General features: G+C 37.6%; 1 protein-coding gene across 4 annotated transcripts in view; it reads left to right on the top strand.

The window, feature by feature from the left end:
- XRCC5 (X-ray repair cross complementing 5) overlaps positions 1 to 18,151 on the top strand; it is a 167,959-nt gene that overhangs the window by 44,239 nt on the left and 105,569 nt on the right. For all 4 annotated transcript variants that reach the window (XM_016425099.2, XM_016425100.2, XM_056807259.1 and 1 more), the window contains 4 exons: positions 1,985 to 2,176; positions 7,654 to 7,768; positions 14,009 to 14,147; positions 15,462 to 15,574. In XM_016425099.2, coding sequence (XP_016280585.2) covers positions 1,985 to 2,176; positions 7,654 to 7,768; positions 14,009 to 14,147; positions 15,462 to 15,574 — 559 coding nt within the window. The remainder of the gene's footprint in view (positions 1 to 1,984; positions 2,177 to 7,653; positions 7,769 to 14,008; positions 14,148 to 15,461; positions 15,575 to 18,151) is intronic.

Raw genomic sequence — 18,151 nt, 5'->3', positions numbered from 1 at the left:
AAAGGGTTTTTGAGAACAAAGAATTTGAGAACCACTGTGTTAGAGGAACAAAAGAGCTTTCTTTCCCAGGTGTCTAGAATCTCTTGTCTAATAATAATTATAATGATTAAAATTCACATTTATATAGTGCAATGATTTATCAAAAAGTTATTTAATAATACCTAACCTTTCCTGTTTCCTTTGATGTAACTTACTTTTATCTTGGCCTGTCTTCATTAAAGGAGACCCAAGAGTTTTGGGTTATTGGAATCGATCGGAGACTCCCTTGTGAAGAAGTGCTCTCTCCTCATAGTGGTATGGTAGCTTCCTCAGGGACTATCTCATATAGCTTAGGATTTTCTTCTATAGACTTCTTAAGGGTAAATAGGATAATTTCTTCTTGAAGGGTTGTAAAATAATTGTTGGAAAAATCCTTTAAGAATGTATTTCAGAGAAATGAAGTGCTGTTGAAATGACACTTCTCTTTTCATTGAGTCCAAATTTTCCTAGCATTTTAAATTGTTTGGTTTCTCTTTTCTATTGATGATCTGAGGGAGCTTTTGTGCCTTTTACGAGCCTGAACCTTTTTTCAAAGTAATCTTTATTAAAAAAAAATTGATCCAGGCATTTATCAAGTACTTATCTTGTATGTAGTATATTTAATGACAGAGAAGACTATTACCTATAGGCTTCAGTTTCATTAGAGAAGACAATAAGACTTTACACTTGTTTAGGTATTACGAAATCTGAGAGTTGGAAGGCATCTCAGAGATCATGTTGTCCAACTTGCATTCTTGGCAAATGGTCATATTTAAATTTTATTTTTATTAAACCTATGACAATTATCAATAACTATTTCCATATGCAAAAGGCAGAAAAGAAGGATTTCACATAAGATTATGATTATACTAAGAACACACCAACTTGAATATGGCAATACAAACACTGTCCTCCTTCCTTATTTTCCCTTCTAACCTTCTTTTTGTTCTTTTCAGAGTGTTTTTCACATGTTTCATTGACATTCTTTTGTCCTCTCTTCTCCTTTTCCCCCTCTTCCTTCCACTAACTTTTCTGTGAAATGTTAAAGAAAAAGCTAGAGAGGAAACACATTTGCTGGACTGTTTTTCTGATCCCAGTCATCTGAGATATGTGTTCTCAGAGATGATCCTCTTTCACTTTGGTGTCAAATTGTCTTGTATAAAATAACAGAATTTAATTTTTTCTGACTTTGGACATCACATTTATTATTTATTGGATTGGATTAAGATGGAGGAGAACACACACTGAGTTTTGGATAGACTTTTTGCTTCGGTGTGCTTTTCAATCCCCTTCAACTGCTTCAGGAAAGATTCCTTCTTGGTTTGATGTGGTAGGGGGAGGAGGAGTTTGTTTCAGATCTACACCTCATTTACCCTTTTCTCTCCTTATGATATTTCAAGTCTAAGCACAATGTAATCATTTTGGAGGAATTTAATTTTGAAACAAGAGTTATCTCCCAAGAAATCCCCTCACAGAACTTGTGTCTTTAGCTTTTGACCGCATTTTATTAGTGTTAACTGTGGTGTTTGACTAGAGTTTTGTTGACTTCCTGTTCTATATTTATTTATACCATTGCAGTCATTGTGCATACATTTCCTTCTTTAATTCCTATCTATCCTTCAAGAGCTTATCTTTTGGTTAAAATAGTATATTTTTTTATAACTAAGAAGAATAGTGAGACAGCCTTAAAATACCATGCTGGATGTCTGGATCATATGAACTGAATTGAAAAGTTCATAGTAAATTGTATGTGAGAGGTACATTTTTGGAGTTTTTGATAAATCACTACATAACCCCATCCCTTTGAGTCCAGCTAACTTTGGTTTCATTTGAATTATACAGATAGACTGAAATTGTTATTCAAAAATAGAATTAGGCAACATCTTTGATAGATATGAACCTGTTTTTACATAGGAGTTCTATTTTTATGGATATACAGTAATTAATACTATTCTTTGCCTTGCAGTCTTCCTTTTCCAATTGACAAAGAAGATGGAGATGGGGATACAGATGACAGCAGTTTTCCCTCTGAAAGACAGAAACCATCTCTTCCACAGAAAGGACTCACAAAGCAACAGAAAGAAAGTCTTAGCGTGGTAAAGAATATGATGATGTCTCTGGAGGGGGAAGATGGTCTCAATGAGATTTACTCCTTCAGGTAAGTGTTCAGGAGCCTTGATGGCAAGTACCTAAGATTGAGATTTGTTTCCATTATGACTTGTTGGAGGAGTACCTGGATCCTTTCTTTTGTCATTATATGAGCCAGAAGTTTATTTAGTTATAAACCTTTAAAAAAAAAGGTATCTTATGAATTTAAATTTGTGGGGAAATTCTGAATAGCCAGAAGTTGCAGGCATATCTTGGAAATATTGCAGGTTCCATTCCAGACTACTGCAATAAAATAAATATCACATTAAGCAAGTCACACTCATTTGGGGGATTTCCAGTGCATATAAATATTATGTTTATACTCTACTGTAGTCTGCTAAGTATGCAATAGTATTAGGTCTAAAAAAAGATGCACATACTTAATTTAGAAATGCTTTGTCACTAAAAAATGCCAACTATTATTTGAGCTTTCAGCAAGTTAAAATCTTTTTGCTGATGGAGAGTCTTGCCTTTTATTGATGGCTGCTGACTAATGAAGATGGCAGTTGCTGAAGGTTCAGGTAGCTGTGGCAGTTTCTTAAAGCAATGTAGGAATATAAGTTAGGGATAGAGTAATTTCAGAAAATAAAAAGGAATTTGGGTACAAGCCCTGGGAGAAGGTTCTGAGAAAGAAGAGGATTGTGGGAGTTTTACTGGCGATTAACTGTCATTGGCACTCTCTGCCTGGTTTTCCTCTAAGCTGTAAGGAGGTTTTGCTTTGAGAGATTTTCCCTATATAGCCATGTCCCTAACTTACATTTCTACAGTGAGTCACAATGATGTTTGATTCATTGATTGACTCTTTTCACAGGAACACTTGAGAGGCCATTCTAGCATTACTAAATGGCCTGATTTCAATATTGTGTTGTAAGGAATAGGGTAACCTTAGGAGAGGGAAACAGGGAATAACTGGTTGGTGGAATAGTCACAACACACATCATTTATTGATTAAATTTATTGTCTTCCATGGGCACGGTTTATGGCACCCCAATGTACAGTAGTAACATCAAACATCACTGATCACAGATCATCATAGCAGATATAATAATAATGAAGACATTTGAAATATTGTGAGAATGACAAAGTGTGGCACAGAGACATGATGTGAGTATGTGTTACTGGAAAAATGGTGCCTATAGATTTGATCAATGCAGGATTGCCACAAACTTTCAGTTTGTAAAAAATGCAAAAATATGAGAAGTGCAATAAATTCAAAGTGCAACAAAAAAGGGTATTATTGCTTGTATCCTCTGTTTCTTCAGCTCATCTGATGTAAGTGAGTTTAAAGATTTGTGGGCATCATATAGCTTTAATGAATTAGACTATGAGACACAAACATCATCCCCTCCTTTCTTTTTACTTCCAGTGCATTTATTAGGCCCTTCTCTTTGGTGTGCCCACCTCAAGTCACTATGAATATAAAAAGTGATATCAAATATAATGTCTTTTATGCTTTTCTAATATAATCCTCATATATTAAATATTACATATTATTTTCTTAGTTTATGTAGTGATTTGAATGTTTGATGGCTGGGTAGTATAGTCCTTACCATGTTAGGCAGATAAAAAAATCTGGTAGAACCACCTACAACTCATGATTAAGCTGGTTCTAGCATACCCATGGCTAGAATTCCATCAAGTTTTTATAATGCAATAAACATTTCTTCAAATAAAAGCTTTATCTAAACCTTTGTAGTTAAATCTTTCAAAATGCTTATTATTAACAATATTAAATTTGATTTAAAATTTTTTTCCTTTCATGTTACTTTAAACAAGTCAGTAAAAAACTTTTAATTAAAGCTCTTCTGCATGCCAAGCACTGTATGAGGCACTGGAGATACAAATACAAAGAATGAAATAATGTCTGCTTCTCAAGGGGCTTACATTTTGAAACTCATGAGTACAGACATTTAATTTGAAGGAGGTCATTTGCTATCTAGAAATCTTTTGTAATGAGGAGCACAGCATTGGTCAAGGTACTTTGCTTCATTAAGATATTTCATAACAATATTCATTTTTGCAAGATATTTTTAAAAGATTATTTCATTTACTCTTGTGTTGAGAGGTTTTAATTTTTGGATTCACTATATTTTGCTTGTAAGTGCCCTTGTGCTTTTGCTAGAACCATGCACTTAAATAAAAAATGGTAACATTGTATATTTCAGAATCATTCAGAATAGACCCAAGTTGGAGACTCATATTTACATTTCTTTTGCATTTTGGATTTGTATTCAAACTAGATTCTTGTATATTTGTTTCTTTATTATAATCTTCCATATTAACACTTTTTCTTTCATGTCTCTTCAAAACAAGAATATAAATGGACAACATTTATTTTATGTGCATTATACCGAGACATATCATAAATTAACTAAATATTTATCATATATTATTGAGCACATTTACTGACTAATTCTCAACCAGAAAAAAAGTCAGGATTGGTTTGTTTTATTAAACTGATTTTCTCTAGCCCCCTAGTTTTTCTCTCTGTTGGCTGGAACATACATGTTTTCTTAGCACAGATTAGCATAGAGCAAAATAAATGTGTTTTCTGTACTTGCTTATCCATACCTTTGTATTGTTCTGAAATACTAAAATCCTTGGACTGGTACAAAACTCTTATGTTTCTGTAGCAATTTGACAAACACTCCCCAAATCTATAGATTTCATTTAGCTCATGCAAAGGAAAAGTAAATTAGATAAACTGAAGGACTTTCAAAATTAGCCACTATGGGGGACAGCTGGGTAGCTCAGTGGATTGAGAGCCAGGCCTAGAGATGGGAGGTCCTAGGTTCAAATCTGGCCTCAGACACTTTCCAGCTGTGTGACCCTGGGCACGTCACTTAACTCCCATTGCCACTCTTCTGCCTTGGAATCAGTATTGATTCCAAGGCAGAAGGTAAGGGTTTATAATAGCCATCACATAGAGGTAAACGTTATCTTCAGGCTGTAATTCAGGCTTCTGTGGACTATGGGAGAGACTTTATTATATCTCTCCTCTTAACCCTAAGACAAAAAAAAAAGCTCTGCTTTTCAAATGTTCCATTGTATTAATCTAATTCATCATAAAACTCATTTTGAGATAAGAACCTCAAAGAATGAGTAAGGATCATATTTATCCTTTGTAGTCCCTTAAGATGCATTAACACAGGATAGGAAAAGGAAAAAGTGATGATGTAGAAAAAAATGGAGGTGATGTACGTAAGCATATGAGACAGTCATGATTCCTTCCTAGTGAGGTCTAATTTTAAAATATGGAACATGATTAGCTAAATAACTCCTAAATGATAAATTCTCACTGATCATGTTACTTCAGGCTCATGAATTAATAACTGATTATAACATCTTGATATAGTCTGCATGGACAATAATGTAAAGCATGTCAAATTTGGTTTCTTAAACCCATTGCATATTGAGGAAGCCTGACATTTTGATTCCAATGATCAAATTAAATATTTTAGCTAGAATACTATATGTTTGATGCCTCAAAACACTGCCTTGAAGCTTTTGGTTTAAATTAGGGAAGGATATTGAAAGATTGTTTTATTGTGAATATTCTCAAGATCTTCCTACCATCAAAAGTATGCTTGTGCTGTCTTTTCAGAAGGCACATCATCACCTCTTGGTTATGAATTTTATAAAGTTGGGTTTTTGTACTTTGTATGTCTATAGTTATCTTAATAATTTATAAAGAGCAACTTAAAACATTTTGCATAAGCAAATTTTTCTTATGCTACTCATAGATAATTATCTACCTTGTTGTGTATCCCTATTGTAATAGGCACTCTTTTAGTTCTGAGAACATATGAGCCTGACAGAGGCTGAAATTAATTAGAAGTTGCTAGAACTAAATTACAAAGGAACTTGGAGACATGTACTTAAGGATACAAAGGATAAGATAGCCCATACTCTGTTCCCACTGACACTAAGGTGATGGCCCCACTCAGTATAGTCAGGCCTGAGCCTTAAGTTCCTGTTACAATCTGGCATTTATTTTGGCACCCCAGAAGTATAAAATGTATGCTGTAGTAGAAAAGGAGTCATAAAATACTAAGCTTCTCCCCAAGAGGAGGGCTTTTAATACCTTAAATTCAAGGCTAGTTGGGAAAGTATTGGCAATGCCTTACTCCTTATTTCATGGGACAGCATTGTACAGGTCACTTTAAAGGGGGTAGGCAGATTGGGCAAAGAGAGATTTGAGACAAGGCATGTGACTTATCTTCAGTCTGCAGAAACTGAAGATGAATAGTACATGCCAGTGGAGATTATGAATTCATGCCCTTCTGTGCTGGTTCACTGGCTGTTAGTCCACATTGTCTTCAGTGGCATGGGGTATCTTCCTTCCCCCTTCAGGAGATCTCTACGTCAGCCAGGAGCTGAGGCTTAATTCCATTTGAAAAACATTTAGAAGTTGTCTTAATTCAAGTGTCACTGTCGGGGCTCAGATCTATTAGACATAGGTATGAGCATCTCCAAATAGCTTGATCCTAGAGTCTGCCCCAGGAAATAGCCTTGATATGACATAAGAATAGAATCTCACTTTGTGAGGTTATTTGTACTGAGGTTAGTGAAGGACTGAGAAATTGCTGTCCAGGGTGCCTACCATTTGTCTATTTGTTTTAGATGTCAGATAGTCCTTTGTTCCCTCTCTAGATAACTAAGTGGCTTAAGTCATTTTATCTCTTTCTAGGTCAGTTTTCTCTTTTAATGTGTATTTTCCCATTTGTTCCCTTGTCTCATCACTTATTGAGGAAGCATCACAGATACAGGCCTATTGCCAACTCTTCTATGTCTTACAAACTTACTGGGTAAGGGCCCTCATTGGAGAATGCAGGTGATACCTTCCTTTTGGGGGGAATCACAGAGCCCCTTTTCTTGTTTTGTTTTGACCATGGTTTAATAATTAACTTGTAACTCTTGCCTTATGATATTAATTCTTGCCTTATACCCCAAGGCTATTTAACTACACACAGGCAGTAAAGCATCAAACCTTTTATTTAGAAGAGTTAGAGTTAATTTAATCATAGGGTTCTGTACTACTTTTATTAGGGCCAACCCTTTAATTACCTAAAGATTTGTTGAAAGAGGCCTTTTTAGCACAATATCCCCACAATGTCTCCTATTTATTCTTTGCTTCCTGGGGCCTTTCTTACCTTCCTCATATCACCATATCATAGCTCTGTTGTAACTTACATGTATCACATGAAGAAAAATGGCAAGAAAGGGCTGGATGGGGGAAGAGAGAATGAGGTCAGTCTAGACATTCATTCTCACTGAGCCAGGCTTTTTTATCTCCTGGCTTTCTCCCAACCAGTGACTGTTATTTTCCTGCCACCGCCTGCTATTCTTTTGCTTATTATCAACAGAACATACTCCTCATTCTAGAAAACCCAGTGCATTTTCCAGAATAAGTTAAATTGCTTTTCTTTGTTTGCTTTCAAGTATCACAGTGTTGTCTTTATTAATAATTTTTTTCTCATTGCTTAGTGAGAGTCTAAGACAGCTGTGCGTCTTTAAGAAAATTGAAAGGAGACCCATGCCCTGGCCCTGCCTATTGACCATCGGCTCTAATTTGTCTATAAAGATTGTGGCCTACAAGTCAGTAAGTAATAGAAATACAATGTTCAAAGAAATGATACTAAACCTACCCTATGAAAGATATAACTACAGACCTATGCTTAGTTGGTTAATTGCCTGTCAATAATCTATTCCCTTGCTGACTTTGCTGACCCTTTGCTGATTTTACTCTTGCTGTTTGACTTTTAGACATCCAGCTGTTCGTTAAAAATATGACCTAAGGTGGGCATTCTATAATATATAGCCACAAGACTCAGTGGAGAAGGAGGGTTCAGGTTGGTTGAAGTGAAGTTTGTATTATTGTCAGTATTTTTTTAGTTTTTCACAACCCTTCTTTTGGTATCTGTGTAGATAATTTAGAACTTGGCAAGGGTTGAGAACACTGAGGGACCTTAGAGGTCATGTTGTTCAATCCCTTTTTTTTTTTTCAGATTTATGAAAAAAATGGAGGCTCTATGACAGTGATGATGAACCTATGGCATGCATAGCACTCTGTGGGCACTCAACCAACACTCCCCCCCCCACTCACCCCCAGCTCAGAGGAATTTGGGCAGAGCTGCTCCCCTTCCCCTCTCCACTGTGCCTGATGACATTTTCTCCCTTTCCTCACCCCTCTGCCCAGCAGCCAGTGGGAGTGCATAGTGGTTAAGGTGGGTGGCTCCCAGGTGGCAGAGCTAGAGGGGAGCAGTGCTTGGGCCACTCCCCTCCCTTTACACTCACTGAGGACATTCCTTACTTTATCCTACCCTCCCCCCAGCAGCCCAATGGGAACACTTTCTCTTATCCTGTTGGTGGTGGGGGGGATAGGGTGCACCTAGCACTCGGTGGGAGGAGGGGCATGGCAGGGGTCTTGGACAGGAGAACAGGCACAGCACTTGGTCTGGGGCCTGGCACTGCATCTCTAAAAGGTTCACCATCACTGTTCTATAAAATTTCTTGACTTTGCCTATAGTTACATGGATAGTGAATTAGAGAATTAAGATTTGAACCCAAGTCTTCTGACTCCAAATCCAGCTTCATTTGGGGAACATGAAGTAGGCCAGTATGGTAGAGTTTGTGAAAGAGAGCAATGGTAAATAAGGTTGGAGAAGTATTGATACAGTCCATAACTCTAGGGCATTGCTTTTTCTTGAGTTTTTTATAATTAAAGTTATTAAATTATAACATTTATCTATGTACAAGTAAATTATTGATATGATACTTAGCAGGAAATGTTATCAGTTTTTAGCTTGGGTTCTCAGGAAGGGGAGTTTTTATCCTTTATACTTTTGCGTTGGATGAATTTAACAGAAAGTAAAGAAAAAATAATAATTGTAATTGCTAGCATTTCTAGGTTTTCAAAGTGCTTTACGCTGATGATCTCATTTGATCTCCATAGTAACCCAATGAGGTCACTGTTTTTTTCATTGCCATTTTATAGATGAAGAGCCTGAGAGAGGGTCAGTGACTTGGGACACTGCTGGTTTTTTGTGGCTGATTTGGGATTCATACCCAGGCCTTCATGACTTGAAAGTGTAGGGCTTTATCCATTGTACTCCCTAACTGCCCCTTAACAACACCAAATAGGCAAGTCCAAGGATTTTAGGGTTTTTTCTTGCTGAAAGAGAGAGGAAGAGGAAGGATATCTCCCCCTCTTGCATTTCTTAGTAAAAGTAAGAAAGCTCTTAACCAAAAGTAAAATCGTTTGTGTGCATGTGTGAATATATTATATGTGTGTACCTACATTTGTTGCTGTTTATAGTCATTTATTGATGTCCAACTTTTTGTGATTTCATGGACCATATCACACCAATACTGTACATTTGTTTTTCTTGGAAAAGATACTGGAGTGGTTTGCATTTTTTTTCTTCAGTGATTTAAGGCAAACAGACCTTAAGTGACTTGCCCAGAGTCACACAATGAGTAAGTATCTAAAGCTGGATTTGAACTCAGGTTTTCTTGACTCTAAGCCCAGCACTCTTATCAACCAAGCCATCTATATGTGCATATGTACACATATGTCTATGTTTTAATTTCTTTCAAGTATATATTTTAATTAATATTCCTGTCTAGGTTCTTACTGATTAAAATGATCTTATTTGGCCTTGCTTCTTTGTGTTTATCTTAGAAAGAGGGAAGGGCATTGGTAAAACAGTTCCCTCAGCTCATTGTTTTAGAGAGCAAGAAGGCTATTGCCAGCCATTCCCTCAAGGTGATTTTCTTAAAATAACCTGTTTACAGTCTGTTTGAAAAAAGTATGATCAATCTGGAATGTGAAGGGGAAAAGATCTGATGGTTTGCTTCTAGAGGAAACAGCAGATTTACTTGAAGCATTTCTTATTCATTACACAGGTTTAATGCTTCATATATCAAGGTGCCTTGCCTCCATGAGGTAATTTAGCAAATTTTTGAAATTTAGCAAACTTTGGCAACTGGGTAAGTGATGCCATCATATCAGCAATCCTTGATTAAGCATTTGCTTTGTGCCAGGCATGATGCTAAGCCCTGGGGATAGAAAGGCAAAAACAGTCTTTGTCCTCAACCTAATGGAGAAGATAACAGGCAAACAACTATATAAAAGTGAGATTATGTAGGATGACATGGAGGTAATTTCAGAAGGAAGGTAGTAACATCAAGGGGAATTGGGAAAGGGTTCTTGCAGGAGATTATATTATAGCTGAGACTTGAAGTAAGACAGGAAATACAGGTAACAGAGATGAGCAGGAAGGGTATTCTAGGCTTGGGAGAGAGCCATTAAAGGCTCAGGAAGTTGGAAGGTGAAGTGTCACTAGCAAGGAGGCAGAGTATATTAAATCTAAGAAGTCAAGAAAAGTAGGAAGGTGTCAGGATATGAAGGGTTTTGAAAGCCAAACATTTGATGCTGGAGGTTATAGAGAATCACTGGCATCTGATTAGGTGAGTGACATGATCAAGACTTGCACTTTAAGAAGATCATTTTGGTAGCTTATTGGAGACTAAACTGGAGTGGAGAGACACATAAGGCAGAAAGACCAACCAGAAGGATATTACAATAGTCTTAAGCCTGAGCAGAAGGCAGCATACATCCCATCAATGGCAGGCTCAAAGGAGAGGATACTTTTCAATGATTGAACCATGGTTCTTGGCAATTGAAAAGTTGTGCTAAGTGAGAAAGAGTCAAGAACTGATGATACCTAAGTGTTAAGCCTGAGTGACTGGAAAAATGGTAGTACCTTTGACACTATGGAAGTTAAGAAGTGGGCAGGTTTTAGGAGAAAAGATAATGAGATCACTTTTGGAAATGAGTTTTAAAATATCTAAAGAGATAAAGTTTGAAATGTCCTAAATAGGCATTTAGAGGTGTGTGATTGGAGGTCAGAGATAAATAGATAGATCTGAAAATTATCTAAATAGCATGGGAGCTGATGAGATCACCAAGCATAAGACAAGAGTACAGGGCCCAGGACAGACCTTTGGGGGAAATTTGGGTTTAGTAGTTTGTCATGACCCATGAAGAAAAACAATGAGACAGACAGATAGGAGAACTAGGAGATAGCAGTGTCACAAAAACTTTGGGAAGAGAGGGATCTCCTGGTTCCACAAGCTACAAGAGAGGTCAAGAATGCTGAGAAATGAAAAGAGGCCCTCAGATTTAAAAATTAAGAAGTCATTGATAACTACAGAGAAAACAATTTCAATTGGATGATGAAGCTGGAAATCAAATTGTAAAGAATTAGTGTGAGAAGAAAGGAACTGGATGTAGGCAATGATTATAGACACCTTTCTCAGAGTTAGCCATGAAAGGGTGAAGAGATATAGGATAATAATAGCGATAATTAGATTAAGCAAAGGGTTTTTTTGAGGATCCAGGAGACATACTTGTTTGCAGCCCTCAGGGAAGCAGCCAGTACAGTGATAAGAGAGTGGTAATGAAAGAAAGAGATAATATAATACAGAAAATGGGGCAAAATTGGGATCACTTTTGTGTGTAGAATGGTTTAACAGTTTTTTTGTTTTTTTTTTAAAGAAGGAAGTAATAAGTTGGGGGAAAGAATAAGTATAGATTCATCAGGTTAGGAATTTCAGAGTTTGGGGAAACAAGAGATTATCATTCACATTTAAAAGCAAGATTAGAGTGTTGGCACATCATGAAATCAGTGATCATGTTGATACTGTGAGATAGCCCTTCTGAATCACCTTTTTTTTTTGCCTTTTAAATCTCAGGCATAATATTGCCCTGATGTAAATTTCTGACTGATTATTTGGAAATTTTGAAATTACCATGGTGACATATTTAAACATGTTTTTTGATTGGAAGAAATTTGTTTCTCTCTGCTAAGAAATAAAGCACACTCTTTGTTAAGTATTTCCTCAAGTCAATCATCTAGGTTGACATATGGTTGTTTGCAGTGTTGATGATTAAATTGTTCCTTCTCTTTCACATAAGTGGCTAAACACAAGCTAGTCTCCCAGTCGCTTTACATTCTGCACCATCATAATAGAAGTGCTGTTTGGTTTTATTAAAGTGCCTTTGGGGTTAGGCTGCATCCTGGCTCATAAGTGAAGTAAGTTGTTTTGAGGCAAAGTCTGATATATAAAAACTTTCCTACGCACTTAGAATGCTCTATTTTTATTTGTTGTTAGAACAAATACAAATTCTGAGTGGTGGTCCCATGGTCCACATGTCACATGTTCCTGAGGCAATGGACAGGCAGATCTCTACCTAAGCCCTAGCAATGGGAAGAAGTCAGATAATCATTAAGCAGACAGAATTCCACCCAGGGTTGGACAATCAAGGGAGATGATAAAAGGCTGAAGGGCTCCTTAAATAACTTAGGGACTTCTCATGGGTGGTCAGAAGAAGGGCAAGATAAGAGTCATCTCTACTTATAAGATGGGCTAAAGAGTCATATAATTGGCAGGGGAATGCTTATCTCCTTAGGTTGGGTGAGGGGGGAAATGTCAGAAATGATCACCATCCTCATGTTGGCATTTATTCATTAGGCCATGTGAGTGGAGGTCCTCTAGCTAAGACTTTTGTGGGTAAGCAAATGCACTCGTGGTTCTTAGTATAACAGTTTTAAACTTGCTTCTCCTGGCCTAAAAAATCTGATACAGAAAAGAATCCCTTTAACCTGATATAAGTTTAATCAACCTTGATTAATTACATATGAATGTGGGTATGTTAATCACTTACGTAATCACACTAAACTGAGTAATACTGATTGGAAATGAAGTAGGGATAGATTACAGATCAATCAATAAGTCAGTAAATCAATTATTTTTATAATCTGAAACCTTAACTGTTTGCTCAGATTGCTGGTGACCTCCCTTCTTCCATAGTTACCTAGTATGTGTTTGGTTTATTTTTATATACAAGTTTCTCACCTGAGAGACCAAGTTTCTTAAGGGTAGTAACTGTTTCATTTTTTTACTCTATAATCCTTACTTGTTGGCACAGAGTTTCACTCAAAATAGGCCCTTCATAAATATTGGCTATTGACTGGTGATTAAAATGAATTTTAGCTGCCTCAGACACTTGCTCTGTTACAAGTAGTCTGACCATTTCTGAAAGAACTGCTAACATGTCCTTCACCTTTGACCTAGAGATCTCAGTGCTAGATGTGGATCGCCCAGGAATAGAAGGGGAAAAGATGCTGCATATACACCAAAATATTCATAGCAGAACTTTGTAATAGCAAAGAACTGAAACAGTATTTGTGCATTATTTTGGAAATGGCTCAAATACATTGTGACATATGAAGGTAATGAAACAATGATGATGAAGAATTCAAAGAAGCAAAAGAAGACTTTTGTGACCTGGTACAGAAAAAAGGGAGCCCAATTGGGAAACCATTGCACAGAAACTGCACAATGTAGTGAGGGAATAGCAATGACAAAGAAATTCCAGGACACTTAACAATTGTCATTATAATGATTAGCCTTGACCCCAGAAAAGATCTTAGAAAACCTCCCTCCTTCCTTATATGTTTGTAGTGGCAAAGTCTGTCAGCTGATATGCAGTTAAATTTGTCAAATCCTCCTTTTTATCCTTTGTTGTAGAAGATAACTCATTGGGTAGGAGAGGGAATAGAGTATTTTTGGAAATTGATAGAAGAACAAAAGGCATCAATTAAAAAAACTAGTGACAACTATAGTTTTTAGAGTAGTTGGTCTCCATTGTGTTTGGGAACCAAAGTGAAGACTCTCAGTGCGCTTCTTATAATGATCATAGTTGTGAGGTTTGAAGACTTATAAGGTCTCATTCATTTCTTCTGTTTTTGTTTTTGTTTTTTTTTTTAATAAGGTTACTCAGGAGAAAGTAAAAAAAAGTTGGACAGTTGTAGATGCTAGAACTCTAAGGAAAGAAGATGTACAAAAAGAAACAGTCTACTGCTTAAATGATGATGATGAAACCGAAGTCCAGAAAGAAGATACTATCCAAGGTATATGACTGCTGCCTTTTCCTTCGTCAAGCCAAATGGCATCAATCTTTTCACCTTTGCCTAAAGTTTATTCAAAGGGGTGTGAAGCAGGTTAGGGTTTATATCAAAAGGAATGAATGACTTGAAATGTAACATTACATTTTTCAGTGGGTTTAAAGCAGCCGGTTCTTTTGAGATACAAGAGTGTAGAAATTTGAAATAAGAACTTAGCAAGCCATTCAGCTCCTCCCTTGGGTCCTAGACTGGATAACTTGAAGTATATTTTGATGTTCTATCTTCCTGACTTTAAGTGCCCCCAAGTAATGGGATATTATACCCAGTTTATTTTAAGTTTTGAGACCTATAGCTAAGAGAGTGCTTGCATTTGTAGGACTTGGAAGTTTTTTGGCTTAACTTCTTTTTATCTTCTATGCTGAATATTTCTTCTAAGTAGATTTCTGTGCTTTCATGTCTTGTCAAACTGCTTCCCTAAGTTAATTTGATAACAGTGAAAATCACTTATTTTGATTTAGTATTTTATATTTGCTATGGTCTTTCAAATCATCTTTATTTAGTTCCCATTTGACATATATCCATCTGAATGGAAAGCAGCCCTGACTTAACTTTCAGCTTTATAGACCAAGAGAATCTGGATGATATTTAAGAGCTAGAATTGCTAGGTTCTTTTTAAGTTCTTAAGATAGAGGTATGGTTCTTAGTTATATCAGTTGCTACACTACATTGTACAAAATTTTATATTTGTTTACAAAACTAAAAAGCAGATAAAACATTCCTCTGCACTCCTAGGGACCTGTAGCATTGACTTTTTCTTCCTCTTGCCTGGCCATCTAAAATATTCAATGTTTAAGACATTTTTCTATAAAATTTCTACAGGCATATTCTATGATATATCTCTCCTAATTTGTGTGAAACTGTATTTCTGTTATTATGTTTGCAAATCATGCTTGTCCTGTAGTCTGCTGAGGCTCATCTTTGAAATATAAATTCAATATAGCATTTACATCTTTGCTTTTTTTTTTTGTTGGTCTGGTAGTCATTAAGATAATCAACTATATTATAGAAGGTACTACTCAAGAATAGGCTAGTTTCTTAGTGTCCGGCAAAATGTGAATACTGTTTGTGGTGAGTATATGGGTTTTCTTTTTTTTTTTCCTTGCTCACAGGGGAAAGTAATTTGATTTAAAATCCATAAAAAAGAAGATAGAGGCTAGCTCTGGTGTGTGCATACTTTGTTTATGTATGCCAGGAGCTAATTTCAGTTTGTGAGAAATATAACCCCATGTACTTACCAGATGTTCTTCTCTCATTCTCTAGGGTTCCGCTATGGGAGTGATATTGTTCCTTTCTCTAAAGTGGATGAGGAGCAAATGAAATACAAAACAGAAGGAAAATGCTTCTCTGTTTTAGGATTCTGTAGGTCATCTCAGGTGCAGTATTTTTCCCACCTTTGTATGCAAAACAAATATAAGCTATTTTCCTAACTCCTCACTGAGAGATTATATTTATGGGTCATTGAATCATGGGCACTCCAGTCTTTTTCTGCTATCCCATTGGGGCACAGAAGACCTGGAGAATCAGAATGTAAACCTCTTCTAAATGTGATTTCATTCTGTCTTCTCCCTCCCACTGTCCCCTTGACCATCCCCACTCTCACTAATCTTCAGGGTCTCTGTTTTTGATAGCATGTGCTCAGTTCAGACTGGAGAGCTAACTGGGTCATGAACTGTGGAATTAAGCCATCCACACATAGTGTTTACCCCTCCGGTACACAATTACAGAATGTGAGGTTGGTCCAGGAATAATATAATTTTATTTTATTTATTTTTTTTACATTATTTTATTTGGTCATTTCCAAACATTATTCATTGGAAACAAAGATCATTTTCTTTTCTTCCCTCTCCCCCCCCCCCCCACCTCTCCCATAGCCGATGCGCGATTCCACTGGGTATCACATGTGTTCTTGATTCGAACCCATTTCCATGTTGTTGGTATTTGCACTAGAGTGTTCATTTAGAGTCTCTCCTCAGTCATATCCCCTCCACCCCTGTAGTCAAACAGTTGCTTTTCTTTGGTGTTTTTACTCCCACAGTTTATCTTCTGCTTGTGGATAGTGTTTTTTAGATCCCTACAGATTGTTCAGGGACATTGCATTGACCCTAATGGAGAAGTCCATTACCTTCGATTGTGCCACAGTGTATCAGTCTCTGTGTACAATGTTTTCCTGGTTCTGCTCCTTTCACTCTGCATCACTTCCTGGAGGTTGTTCCAGTCTCCATGGAATTCCTCCACTTTATTATTCCTTTTAGCATAATAGTATTCCATCACCAACATATACCACAATTTTTTCAGCCATTCCCCAATTGAAGGGCATCCCCTCATTTTCCAATTTTTGGCCACCACAAAGAGCACAGCTATGAATATTCTTGTACAAGTCTTTTTCCTTATTATCTCTTTGGGGTACAAGTCCAGCAGTGCTATGACCGGATCAAAGGGCAGACAGTCTTTTATCGCCCTTTGGGCATAGTTCCAAATTGCCCTCCAGAATGGTTGGATCAATTCACAACTCCACCAGCAATGAATTAGTGTCCCTACTTTGCCACATCCCCTCCAGCATTCATTACTTTCCATAGCGAGTAATATAATTTTAGGTAGCCTCTGTTAGTATAGAGATTGGTATCCTCAAGATGTGGGGAAGACCCCTAATATGTTTAGTGGGTGTCCTTTGGTGAACTTATGGTTGGATATAGACAAGAGGAGGTGCTGATATGCATAAGTAAGTAGTAATTCCCTTTGTACTATCCCCAGAGGACCTGAGACATTGCTGCCTGTAGAATTAATGTCTTGATAAGCACCAAGGAAATGTTTAACTAACACTTATTTGTAAAACAAGTATTACTTTTTCATACATGCCATGGCTAAAACTGATAACCTTTGGATGTGAAAAAAAATTAGTCTGGCTTAAAAAATATTCAATAGTTAGACATTAAACATTAAATTTGAAGTTCTGGACTTCCGGTCAAGATGGCGGTGTAGAAGCAGCGAAAGTTCAGACCTCGGAAACCCTTCCTTACCGATCGCAAACAGAGTGCTCCTAGGCCACCGAAATTCAAGCTGAACAATAGGATAGAACTGGGGAAACCTCCTCCTGGACCTGGATCAAAAGGTACCATACCCCAAAAGCCAGAACCCTAGATCACTCGGATCTAAGGGGTAGACAAGAAGGTCCCAGGACCCATCCCCCCAAACCCAGAGTGCTGAGCCCACGGCAGCAGCAGAAACCTCAGGGCTCTGAGGACTCACCTTGAAAGCAACCCGAGCCAGTCTCCGGGGCACCCAACACAGACGGCAGGGAAACATAGAGAGAAGGGGGAAGCCTGTAGCCCCCTGGCTGGGTCCTTCCATCTGAGTCTCAAGGGAGGTCCCAGCTTTAGGGCACCAGCTGAACCTAATCCCATCAGGAGCCCTCAGAGCTACTGAAAGGACAGAAAACTCAGGGCTGGCAAAGGGGTTGCTCCAAAGAGCTTACCTTGAAAGTAACCCGGGCCAGTTTCTGGGCACTCAACACAGACTGTGGAAGAGGAGGTTGCTGCTTTTTTTTTTTCCTTCCTTTTTTTGGCTCCGGGATCATTCGGCCCACACCACCTGAACCTAATCCCATCAGGAGCCCTCAGAGTCCAGGCAAGCCACAACCCCTTCCCCCTTAGAGAGCTGGGTCTTCTGAAAAAAGAGAAACCTAGAGGCGAAGTCAAGATGGCAGCCTAGAAGGAGCATAGACCTGGCAGCCTGGCCAGAGCTTTAGAGATCCTCCATATCTGCTCCAGCCATCCAGAAAGTTTAAAACTCGGAGTAAACCCAGTCCAACTAAGCTGAACTCAATCCCATCAAAAGTCTCCAGAACACAGGGAAGCCCAGGCTCCCCATCCATCCTCATTGACTGCTGGACTTTAAGCCAATCAAAAGCCTCCAGAAGACAGGAAAGCTCAAACCCCCAACAACCCTCCCTC

This window comes from Monodelphis domestica, chromosome 8 (genome assembly GCF_027887165.1).
Source record: "Monodelphis domestica isolate mMonDom1 chromosome 8, mMonDom1.pri, whole genome shotgun sequence".
Taxonomy (NCBI): domain Eukaryota; kingdom Metazoa; phylum Chordata; class Mammalia; order Didelphimorphia; family Didelphidae; genus Monodelphis; species Monodelphis domestica.
The sequence above is the reverse complement of the archived record's forward strand: the minus strand, read 5'-3'. Positions and strand labels throughout refer to the sequence as shown.